This window comes from Rhea americana, unplaced genomic scaffold (genome assembly GCF_003343005.1).
Source record: "Rhea americana isolate MKP2758 unplaced genomic scaffold, rheAme1 scaffold_73, whole genome shotgun sequence".
In the NCBI taxonomy this organism is placed as follows: domain Eukaryota; kingdom Metazoa; phylum Chordata; class Aves; order Rheiformes; family Rheidae; genus Rhea; species Rhea americana.
In genome coordinates this window covers 185,208-198,013 of record NW_028186901.1, presented here as the reverse complement: position 1 = coordinate 198,013, position 12,806 = coordinate 185,208, and the positions used below count along the sequence as shown (strand labels likewise).

The 12,806-nt window shown below is 44.3% G+C and overlaps 1 protein-coding gene across 1 annotated transcript in view; it reads right to left on the bottom strand.

Moving 5' to 3' along the window:
- Positions 1 to 632: 632 nt before the first annotated feature.
- The window catches only part of AQP3 (aquaporin 3 (Gill blood group)), a 15,949-nt gene continuing 3,775 nt past the window's right edge, over positions 633 to 12,806 (bottom strand). The window contains exons 2-6 of the mRNA XM_085321943.1: positions 5,908 to 6,034; positions 5,603 to 5,740; positions 4,398 to 4,516; positions 2,994 to 3,211; positions 633 to 2,294 (exon numbers count right to left, since the gene is read on the bottom strand). Coding sequence (XP_085178069.1) covers positions 2,126 to 2,294; positions 2,994 to 3,211; positions 4,398 to 4,516; positions 5,603 to 5,740; positions 5,908 to 6,034 — 771 coding nt within the window. The 3' untranslated portion in view covers positions 633 to 2,125. The remainder of the gene's footprint in view (positions 2,295 to 2,993; positions 3,212 to 4,397; positions 4,517 to 5,602; positions 5,741 to 5,907; positions 6,035 to 12,806) is intronic.

Below are 12,806 nucleotides of genomic sequence, written 5' to 3'. Positions count from 1 at the left end.
CTATATGACACCACATGGGAAGTAGAGTTATTCTGAAGGCAGTACAATTAATATGGGAACAGCAAAGCAGGACATAAATCAGTCAAAGAGCAGCAGCAATTGTATTTACAGCAGATGCAGGCTGGAAGCTATTTTAGCAATTCTTTGAGTGCTGGGTTTAGGACTATGCATCTTTTCACTATCCCACACAACAAAAGTAACTAGTGGAATATGCAGGGTGATGCGATGCTGGAAGATGCCCTGAAGGCCTAGTAGGATTGCACAGTCCTAGAACTGCACTGACTCCAGGAAGACTATAATAATAAGGTAGGTTGAACGGTAGAAAGAATGAGGGACAAATGCCGACCCATTTCTTTTGTCTTTAGAGCAAGGWATCCAACTACAGGACACTCCTCCTGATAGCCTATATCTTGCCCTTTGTACAGTTACTCCATGTCCTCTCACTTGCCTCCCTGAAAGGGGGGGGAGGGGGAGAAATAAATGTAGATGTATTGCCTGTAAGGGTTAAGTCTCCTTTGCTCCGATGGGCTCAAGAGAGGGAAAGGGCTGGAGGAAGCTATTGCTATAGATGACTTCCTTTCCATGGCAAAGTTTACTGACAACTTAAAAAAAAAATACATCCGACACAGACATTTTAAAGTGCGAGTATTGACATTTTATTTTTTTAAAAAAGGCAAAAAAACACATCATTTTAGTGTCTGGAAATGTGTACAAAGTTATGTATTTTTAATGCACAAATAGCTTCAAATGGAGGCTTTGAAAGAGTTTTTCTAAGGCATTGCCACGGGACCCACAGATTCTTTCACAACTGATACTGCTCATTTCAAATATGCTGTAGTAACACAACATCGGGAGAGCCAGGGATCCTCCAGCCTCACAACACTGTAYAGGAGGTGCCTGAACACCTGGCACCTCCACAGAAATTCTGTGATAGAAGAACTACAAGTATCAGGGCTACCCTAGTAACTCTGCAAGGTAGAAACCAGGATGCTCCAAGAGCACAATACCATAACCTTCAGCAGTCTCAGGAAAATCCAACGTTATCCCAAAGCTGTCAGAAAATAGGCTGTTCCCACAAATCTTCAAATTAACTCACCCCAACAAAAGCTGCTTAGTAACAGCTTTAAAGGAGTACATTTATGTATCTCTATAAAAAAACAACAAAAAACACTTGTGACACTTACATGAACACATACAACTTTAGTGACACCATGTTTTCAGTGGAACTTGGCTATTAGCTAATTGCAATTTATATACAAAGCTGATTGATTAGAAAGGCTGCTACAGGGAGCCAGACTTTCTTACCAGGTTAGCCCCTGGCTAAAACAAGGATTTAYTGTGTGTTATCTTCTGTGACGTGACAATATTAAAAATTGTGATTAAAACAGRATGCAGTGGTTTGTAAACATTTTGTCTTAATATTAAGTTAAAATCCAGTGCATTCTCATTCTCTGCTCTAAGATTATGAATCAACTGACTGATATGATATTCTGGGAGCTCCTGGGAGGCAAGAAAAGTCTGGCCAATTAAAATCTTTTAGACAAGTTCACTCCTAGTGTCAAGTCATTGACTTCAGAGCTACACCAAACATGAATTTGATCCATCATGGAAACAAACTGATTCCTTCCCCCCTCCCCACCCCAGAATGTAAGATTCTCCATTCTAAGCTGGCAAAGCAATTTACATTTTGCACCATTCTCACCTTGCAGATGGGAACACAGACTTGGAGGGAAATGATTTGCCAAGTTAACCCACTAGGCCAGCAACATAGCCCAGKAGAGCTGCAGATGCTGAATGCCCAACCTGAATTGGAGGTACTGGACAGCAACRCCCAGCTCTTTAGATTCCTACAATCCTCAACCCCCTTTTACTAGGAAAGGATTACATGATATCTTTGCATTTGGAGAATGGCTCACAGGAAAAATGTCTAAAGAAAATGCATCAGGTCTGTACAGAGAAACTAGGCTAGAATATCTCAAAATGGGATTGGGGGATGGGGGGGGGAAGAAGGGAAAGAAAAACAAAATCTCTTCCTGTTGTTCTTGAAGCTCTCCTTGACTCCTTTCTCCTCTTTTCTGACTGTAGTCCTGAGTAACATGTCTGCCAGTCCTAAGGGGCAGCTTTCTCAGACCCTTTCCCCGTGCTTCACATTAGCCAACTTGACTGTTTCCTGTTCAGAGGCAGGTGGAGAAGGCTCATCATGACATCCAATCATCAGCTGATAGACTATCACTCCTCCAATGGCACCAAGCAGAGGAGCAACAATTGGGACCCACCACCACTGCTTACCAGTCCTGGAAAACAAAAAACAAARAAATGCATGAGATGAACCGCAGCTTAGGCATCAGGATACTTGTGTTTGGAGCTGGAATAAGGTAAGATCTGGTCATCTCCAAACATCACCRTTGACTTGAAAAAGACAACAGCCCTTGAGTATCCATAGCAACACTGATGATAGATGTTGCCCTTTTTGCAAGTTCAAGTGACAAGCAATTCAAAACAGCTGCTTCTGGGATCCAGATCGTCTCTTAACCAAGATGGAAGAAAAGCTGTTGTAGTACCTAAGTCAGATACATTCAATTCCCTTCCACASCCTGTGGCAGAGCATCCCTTGAGAGCAAGCAGCCTGAACTGCTCATAGCTCCTTTGATCTACAACAGGAACAAAAYCCAAGTCTGACTAGCTTCCTGCATTCACTATAACTCAAGAACTACAGGCAATTTCWAAAAGCTCATGCTGAAGGTGAACCTGAACTTCTCACGAATCCTCTTAGGTATCTTCCTGGATAGTAAAGCTGGAAACTGCCCTGCTTCTGTAATTTCTAAAGAAAAAAAAAACAGAGCAGTCGGTGTCTTATAAAGATTTTTATAATATCCAGAGATACCTCATGGGTTCTAAKACTCTTTATCACGCCAGAAGTGCCATCTACTTAGGCTCGTTATTTCACCACTACCACTTTTGCGGCCACAAGCTTTTTACAGTTAAACACTTACCAGAATACCTCAGAGCCCCAGCCAGCAATGGCTGTGAAGAGACGAGGCCCAAAGTCCCTGGCAGGGTTGACAGCRTAGCCAGAGTTGAAGCCCATGGAGGTTCCAATAACAAGAACAACAAAGCCAATTGTGAAAGCTTCCAGCCCTATGGGGACAGGGTTGTTGTAGGGATCCACAATAGCCAAGACACAAACAATCAGGGAGGCAGTGCCAATGAACTAGGACAAAGCAGGAAGAGAAAAACAATTTAATTCACATGAATCTTTTAACTGAGTTAGCACCTCCAAAGTCCTGTGTGCTTAGACCTCATCCTCTGGAGGGAAAAAAACAGTACTAAGTCRATCCACAGCATTATGAGACCTCCCAATAGACTGAGCACCCACTAGGGAACAGAAGAACAGAACATACTTCTGGCAGCCAACAGACTGGATCAAGCTCTCACTTCCCCCTTCCCCCCCAGATAGGGGGCATTTGAACAGCCAGAGCTGCTGAAGACACCTTCCCAAATCTACTTCCATCCTSCTATAGCTGAGCATCTGCTGTTGGCTTTGGAGTTCGTGGCAGCTTCAGAGGGGAGGCAGTCTTCTCTAACAGCAGCCACCTCTCCACATCCCCTTGACCTTTGGCCTGTGCAGCTGGAGTGGTACAGTGGGGGTGAGGAAGAATCATCCTTTCTCACATTGTAGCTCCTCAGAGGCTGAGACCTCAGATTTATCCCTTGGGAAGTCAGACAGTTTCTACTTTGCCAAGAGACTAAAGTGACTAAAGGCCCATAATGAGGATGTCTTGTTCTCTTCTTCCTTATGAAAGGAAGTCTGCCTTGTGTGCGGGGGAGGAAGACTCAGAAGATCATAAACCATTGGGAGAAAACCCTAGAGCAGCAGCTCAAGCTCATTCATGCAAAAGCCATGGGAATCATCCCCAAAACCCCAGAAACAAAGCCCAGACTGTCAGATTTGGCTAGTCTGTGTGTCCAAGACTGATTCAGCCCTGCTGTGCAGATATTCTTGCACCATTCACAATATCACTTCCTCAGCATTTGAATCTTAGGTAGGGCTTGCTCAGAGGTGCTATTTCAGAATGGAGGCAAAAATATAGGATTGTCTGATAGCATGAGAAAAGGCACTTTTCACAAGAGCAGTGATGTCTTTTCACTAGTATCCTTGCCAGGTATAATCTATTGTACCACTGTTTAATCCATTTAACACCAATCCTCTCGCTCTAAGGTTCCTTTCTGGACTCTGCTCTCCCTACTGGCTAGTGAGGGACTCATATCAGCTCTAAAACTTTCTAGATGTCTTCTCTTAAAATAAAATTAATTCTTTGCCCTAACCAAGGAAGAGGCCCAAAAATCACCCCAAAAATTCCTCTTCAGTTGCTAGTATTTCCCTAGCACCTTCTTACCTGGTCAAAGAATCCATTCACAATGTTCAGATGCTCAGATGGGTAYGTGGCAAAGATACCAGCAGTACCATTCTCTCCTGTTACATACAGCTGGTTTTTGCCAAAAGCCCAGATAGCATCTAGAGGTGAGGAGAGAAGAGAGAGAGGTCAGTCATTTAGCATCATACAAAGAGAGGCACTTGCTYGGTAGATGACTAAAACATATACCCCATAGAGCTATGAATATTGAGACAGAATCCTCTGAGCAYGCTGTTGCTACATGATACAAAACCAGTTGCTGTAGAGAAAATGCCCACTTGGAAAACTCAGCATGTGGTCCACCGTAACACTTCAGCAGCCAGGCTCAGGTTCAGTCAAAGGTCCTGTCCTAGTGTTTCTTATAGGCCAGGCACCAGCAAAGGGCTACATCCCACCCAAAAGGAAACACTAATCACAGTGTTAATTCCCACCAAGGTGGGAGTGCCAGTGGAGTTGCAGGRGTCATCTAGATATTGTTATGGATCTAATCTGCAACACTGATTAGATCTAACACCCATTAAGTCAYGAACATTGATAAATGCTGACTGCTTTTACTTGCTTACATTTCAGGGTTACATCAGCACAGCTTTGCTTATTAGTAGTATTAAACGTTTTTCTAAACATCAAGAAGCGTTTAGTTGTTGCCACTGAATATTGTCCTGTGATTAGGAACACTGTGTAGAAAGAATAAAGGTATGACTAACTGGATTTTTAGGATCTTTTCCAAGATATAACCAATACCTTAATAAGGTCAGATAAAACTGTCCTACTGCTGWCTGGAAGCTAATGTGAAATAGATGCAGAAGAGGTCCAGTGTGGTTTTTTTGTTGTTAACTAAGAAGGATRAATTGACTCTAGAACAGGCACAAGATCTCCATCACTAGAAGTGTTTCATCATCRTCTCTGGAAGACCTGTTCTCATCCAGTCAGTAGTTACTAGAGGGACAATTCAGAGGTTGATCTTACAGTGATTGTTACTTAAAGGATGAAGACACATTGACTATGCTGCTTGGCCTTCAGATCGGTTTGAGGAGGCTTGAAGCCATCACTACCATGACAACCAGAAAGCCTTGCCCACTCTCCTGCTCTGCAAGGAAATACTTCTCTGATCTGGGAACCAGCCTTCCTAAAGTCATTCTTGAAGAGCACCTGTTGTGTCCCAACACACACAAGGTTTCTGTACTTACCAAAGTATAGCCCAAAGACGATGCCAGCTCCTAGGAAAGCCCCCARTGTTTGGGCCAGGGCATAAATTGGCAGCTTGATCCAGGGCTCCCGGGCCAAGAAGCACATGGCAAAAGTGACAGCTGGGTTCAAGTGTCCACCTGTAGAAAGGTTTGAGGTTAGTGCATTTTTTACAAGCAGAATTTGTCTCAGATGAGCCAAGGAACACTGGTTTCCATACCAGTGCTTCATAGAGAAAGTACAGCCATCTGGGCCTATGTAACAATTCTCACTGTTAAAATCCAGCCCAGGCAGAGCTGCAACATACCTGATATCTGTCCCGAGATCAAAATGCCGAGCGTCACMGCAAAGCCAAAAGCCAGGTTAACAGTCAGGAAGCCTCCATGAGACCCTCTGCTGAGCACGATCTGCGCAACAGAGCCGCAGCCAAACAGCTAGGAGAAAAGAAAAAGGGATTGAAGTTGCCCTCCACATTTCCTATCAGGGCCAATTACTCACCGATACCTACAGCTGCTCTGTTTACATCTGCATGTACTATCCCAGCCCCTTGGCAGAGATGCCACAGTCAGCACCAGATCACAAGCTTTGTTGTGTATCTTATGCTAGAGGACTTTTCCACCATCATTCTTGCTAGAGGGCACATCTTCAGTATTTGGGGGGAAAATACAATAGAAACTGTGCAATTCTGCAGTTTTGGATCTGGCTAGTAATTTCTTCCTGTCKTCAAAATCCTCTAGGGATCTACCATTCTTTCTTTGATCCTTCCCTTCTCTGGATAGTTCCTGCTTTCTGCAGAGAGACCCCTTYTATTCCCTCAGCTCTCYTCACTGGGTGACTTATGTCCTGATCACCAGCTAAAAATGACTCTTCTTGGCTCTGSCTTCACCTTGTTCCTTCACCTTCTCCACATCATCCCTCTCCAAGCTCTCACCTCTTTCCTAGCTCACCCATGAATCAAAGCCTTCACATCTTCAGCCTTTAGTCAAAGCACCTAGCATTATCTATAGGGACARCAGGGAAGGAGAGGGGATACTGTGCAAATTTAGCTCCTGGCTTGCTYTCATTCTTCGGGAGGAACCAAGACAAGGGCTAAGACTGAAAGCAAGATCAGCCCGCAGTTCACAGCCATTTCCACSTACAGGAGGCTGAGAGGACTTCAACTAAAACATCTAATTTTGTGGTGGCTAAGGGTAGGCAAGAAGCATCATAACTTAGCCACACTGTTCCCWACATGTGGCTATTACAGTGTGACTGTTCAGATGAGGGATCTAGGGATGTTAGCTTTACAAAAGCAACAGCATTGACAGGGGACAACTCTGCTAATGCCTGAAAATAAAGTGGCTGAAGGCAGCCATATTCAGCCTGGCATTGATGAACACTACTTCTATCAAGCATCCCAGGCTGATGGAGTGAGAGTGAGGGACTAGGGCTGCTTCCTTGAGCTGAGATAGTGACAATAGTCTAAGCCCCAAAGTTCACAACCTGCTGTGGGTACAATGACCACAGCCAATAGGACCCCAAACCAGCTGTATCCCTCCCATGACAAAATCATGTAGGACTGGAACAGGACAACACAGCTGGCCTGTCTTGTCTGTACCAACACAGTGCAGGTGCTATCCAAAAAAAGCCACAGCAGAAGTCCTTATTCCCACCCACACCTATGAAGGTGGCTCCTTTGGACAAACTCATTGGATAAAACACCAGTATGACCAACAAAACAAGACTGCTATTGCTATCCAAAAGCCAGATCTGCAGGTCCCCAGTCAGAAGCACAAACACTTCATATTACATGCACTGTGTGGCTGGCAATTCATTGCTTTCATCCAAGCTCCCCAGACAACTCACATCAAGGCAACTAGAGGTTTGGCCTTCTATCCCAGAAGAGAGATACAGCAAACAATTTGGGAAATGAAAATTGTTTCTGTTGGGTGATAAGGGGTGTATCCTAGTAGCTGATGGTAGGCATGTATTTAGGCTCAAAGATGTTTGAGCCAAACAAATGCTCCTTTCTCAGCTACATCCAAAAGYTGCCAAACATCCTTTCTATGCTCACCTTAACAACCCAGCCCAGTCCATCCCTGACAGTTCTGCCCTTCTCTCTTCCAGCTGGGTGCCTTCCCACTAGCCAGTCTCTTCATTATCCACCACGTAACTCAAGGAGGCCTGATCCTGATCTCCTGTGTGCTTGTATTTTCCACTGACTACCTCAACTGATTCTCTTTTTACACCAGGAATTATTTCATCATCAGGTACCAAGAGCATCCTTGAACCAGAGGAGTGACTCAAAGACAACAGCTTGTCCTAGCCTGCTCCCACAGGTCAGAGATGCTCAGAAATAGAGYTCAGGGCTTGCCTTACTACTTCTGACCATGTGCCCATAGCTACTCATCCAACTAGACTTTCTGCTTCTGTAATCCCCATCATCCCAGGATTACCCGATTGCCACAGAGGTGGCATGCTGCTCCTAGTGGATAAATCACCAAACGAGCATTGGGTATGTTAGACTGGCTCTCTTCACCTCTCCTGCCAATACTGGACATGCTCATTGAGCAACRTACAGTTCAGATCGGGGCAAAGCCAAAACATAGCCAATTCACCCCCTCCCATGCCCCTGACAATTGATGAATTACTAATAAAGCAAACACTGTCCTCGGGCTGCTGGGAAAGGAGTGGTCAGGTAGGCTGCAGGCTGACTCATGAAATGGACACTCTGTACACAGGCACCTCTTGACAGGAGGCCAGGTCCACAACACAGGGCCTCATTTGGATTAAAATACAAGGAAACCTGTAGAACTTGTTTGTAAACGAGAAGGGACATCCAGCACTACTTTCTACTGGGTGCAGCCAGAACAGCCCAATGTCTGCACCCTGAGCTGCCAGATTAAGAAACCTAACCCTGAGCTGCCTAACTGAGAAACCACAGCAAAGACGACTCACATACAAAGGTAGAAAAGACAAGCCTTGTCTGCTTTGCAGCAGAGAGCCATAATTCCCAGCCATGCCCAAACCAAGGAAAGGATAATTCCTATTGAGGAAGTAAATACTGGATAATGTCCAGGGTGACATCTGTTTCTTTTCTGACCCCAGATGAGCYCCAGCTTGCTTTAGACAGAGGTTTGGACAGTATTTGGCTGTGGTGTTCCCTTACAAGGCCACACAGCCTGTTGGCATGACCAGGGAAGGGACAGGCACACAAAAGGCTCAATTGGACATTTGAATTCAGCACAATTGGCTCGAAGTTCTTCCTATTGAAGTAGGTATTTGTATTATTCACTCTAAAAGAACTGGCAGTCCTGCAAGTGGATGGTGGTTGGCTCACTAGCCACATGTTTTGGTTGCAGTAAAGACTTCCATCTCATACATCCACAGAAGTCTYCCCTTAAGCTAAAGAAATTCCAGTGCTGCCATTTCCCAAGTTATTCCCTGTCCTCCTCTCCTCCCCTCATCCTACACCTGGTAATAGCTCTCCAGCTTTTCCTCAGAAGAGTCTATGGGCCATGGAAAAAAACACCAGAGYTGCTCCACAGGAGCATTACAAATACTTATCAGATAAGCCCTAAGCACTATTTGGATTAATTCAGCATAACAGTGGAAAATCTAACCCTCAGTAGATAAAAAAAATAAGGTGATATTTAGGGACAAGCTTGATAAATGTGTGCGCAGTTCCACCCTGTGCCAGCAGAGTCCATTAGGCGTGTACACACTCTTGTACACTGCATCCATCCATGATGTTTGACCTTTCAAATCATGCTCACCCAAGCTTTTGTGGCATGTGGTTTGATATTAGAGCTTCTAAAATGGAGACCCATTTCTCCATCAGGTGTAAGTCAGTAGAGCTAAGATGTAAAAGCATACTGCTGGTTACAAGTCAGTCAGATGTAGGAGTAACCTTGTCAGTGAATTGCACCAAGCAGTTGCTTTGTTTGGAAAGAAACCATTCTGGCAGTTGTATTTACAAATGYGGTAGTTACAGCTGCTATCATCACATATATGTAAAATATATGTTTGCATGGAATAAGATTCATTTTTTCTGCTTTTAGATATCCGAGTCGCATGAAAAGTCTGAGTTGGTCATCTTGGATTCTCTTCACGCTCAATGGAGAGAAATAGCAACACGAGGAAGGGAAGCCTTTCTCCCAAGATGGGCATCTAGGTCAAGTCAGATGGCTCAGTGAAAGGTCCCATTTCTCTCCACTGATGTAGAGTGTGCTCAGGGCAAATAACACTGACTTTCCTCTATAAGGTTGAGCAGAATTAATCTCACAGCTCTGATAAGATTTTTTTTTCCTCCCTTTTGTTGTGATCTTTTGAGACCACTCCCCATCACTTAGAGATATTGAAGTCTGGGCCACGTATCATGAGCATGTACTGTCATACTCAAGGGAATAGACCTTCTAAACAGATTTATATCCTCCTCTGGTAGATTTAATTATGACCCACTTTTCCAAGTCCTTGCCTTGCCAGGTGCTGATGTTTAGCTATGTCAGTAGCTATAACAGTTTTTAATCACAAGTCTTTCACTATTTGCTGCATTTTCCTTCAGTTGCCTTTCCCAGACCATWCAAGACAGAAGACACTCAGCATCCATTTTTAAAGTGTCTTTCTTCTCCAGTGCTTGCAGAGAAGAGTTTRGRMKCARSYWRSYTGMKYCYAAAGGCCAAGGAGGTGATAAAAAAATGTTTAGTTTTAAAAAGAGGTATGGCTTTTAAGTCTATGTAATCAATGTGAAAGCTCTCAGTCAACATCACCCCACTGCATTCAGGAGACAGTGGTTCACACCCACAAGATAGATACTCCTTCAGCTCTTGATTTTAAGGGTTTACCTCCAATATATTATTTTCACATTATCAGAAAAAGTACCTCAACCAACAGAAATCCAGGGTATAAGTCACATGACAGGGTGTACAGCAATTGCATTACACCCCTATGGCCCATTCGACGAGTTCAAAAATGGTTTTAAAGTACTAATAAAGTGATTGTAACAGAGCATCACTCTAATGTATTAAAGTTACTCTTTCAAGAATTGAGGTGAAGGCAACACACCCATTAACCACATTAACAGAAACCTGCCCCCTGATTTCATTGTACTGGTTTGAGCTGATCGGCCTTACCCTGCAGACAGGGAGGGTTCTCAACCCTCTCCCCCCATGARCCAATTCAACTTCTTGCATGGCAGAAAACTAATATGGGAGAAAAGCCCCACAACTCACCCACCATTTTCTGCAGAATTAGCAAGTTTAACTGTCTTAGTGAAGGGGCAGAAAAATCCAGAGCCTGCACAAGAGGAACAGCCAGATGCAGCAGTAGAAGAACAGAAAGGTGGCAAGGTGCTGAGCATTACTGCATACTTGGGGAAAATTAAGCTCCATGTCTCCACTACAGGTTTGGAGACAGGCCACCTGGCTTTGTTACCCAAGGTGGACACATCCTGTCCCCTCTGCCCCCAGTAGAGAAGGCTGGAGACAAGAAAGTTAAAGTTAGTGAAGGCTGGTAGGAAAGAACTTTGGAGGTGGAAGGAAAAAAAATGAAAAAGATAAAGAGGCCATGAGAGTTTATAAGTATTTTGAGAAAAACAGCTCTGTACATGAAACCAGGAGGAAGCACTCTCCTGCATAACAGCCAGGTTTGCTCTCTCACTTGCCTTCTTTTTTATTGGGGCTTTTTCACACCTTAGGGTGCAAAACAAAAGGCTTGGATACATTTGCTGTTGAACTTCACAGACTGATCTCTAAATCAAAATGGGAACATTCTGCCAGCACTTTAGGAGGAATRTTATTACCTGCGTTACAACTTCAGCCAGCAAATAAACCCGGGATTAGGCAAGGAGCCTTCTATAAATCTACCCTAATCACATCAGTGAATGGAAAAGGCTGTTCAGACCTAGCTGCTGTCAGACCAGTTAGCAGGAAAGATGCCAAAACAGCAGTAATGGGGGCTGGGGCAGTTGAGCTGTGAGGATAGTCTGAAAGAAGAAACCATGAGCTATTGATGACAGCAAACACAYACATGCAATGACTCTCTCTTCGTATCAGCAAAACTTAGGACTATCCTACAGCTCCTTCAAATAGGAAGGCTGGGGGAGACAGGACAGAGGACTATCACTTTACAGTCTGTCCAAATACCCTTCYGACRCCTTCCCTCAGCTCAAAGCAAGGARCTGTTCACAACACTACAARCATTCTCTCCAGCATTCAAGGACCCTGGCTAAGCACCACCACAGCCTCTTGCTTCCCTCCCCCAAGGAGAAAGGCCCTTCTGGGTAGATCTGAAGATGAATCTGTCCCAATTCCCATTTCTGTTCAAGCAGCATATCTTCCTCCATTCCAACTAGCATGGCTGGGACAACCTCTACTAGCTGAGTTCAGGCAGCCAGGACACTCATTTTTGCCCTTAAAGTGTCCATCTCTTAAATGGACAGACTGCTACACATTCACAGTTTGCAAAGCAAAAGAGATCTCAGTCCAACTTCTGCTCCAGCATACCTGGAGTCAGCAAGTGCAGAAATAGCCTTACAAGAAAGGGRAAAGACAGACAGCCTATATGTTACTGCTCTTTCTGCACAGACAGCCTGTCTCAGAGCCAGGCAGGACTGCAGGACTTGAGATAAGAGRGTCTAAGGAAAGTTGTGCCATGCATACATCACATGCCACAACTACACAAAGCTGGACAGACAAATGGATCTCAGCATGAGCAACTATCAGAAGAGTAATTGGGACATTAGAGAGTTCACTGTTTTAGGCTCACCTCCCCCCAGTCATTGAAGCAAGACCACTTATTCTCCATTAATTCACAGGAAGTTTTTTTAAAAAAAAAAAGCTGATGTTGCTCAGGTCAGTAGGCTTAAGCCTTCAGAAAAAACTAGACTCACAATGAGGTTTTAGTTAGAGTTGGACACTGCTAGGGGAAAGCTATATCCCCACCAAGGGATGGGGCTGTTTGTAGGGAGGAGAAATCTTCCTTCTCCTGCACAGGGACAGCAACAAGGGACAGTTCTTGCCAGAGTTTATGAAGCACTTCAAGCTCCTCTGCTGGAAGTTGCTAGGAAGGTTCCATATGTCCRGTCCCAGTTTCCGTGCACAGGCTCTGCAGGAAGGATCAGTGGAGCTCAACACACTTCCTATAGAAAGATTTCTAGCCCCTCTCAAAACTCTAGCAAAACATTAACAAAGCAAAAAGACGCATTCAAGTGTGCCAACCTGGTTTGAG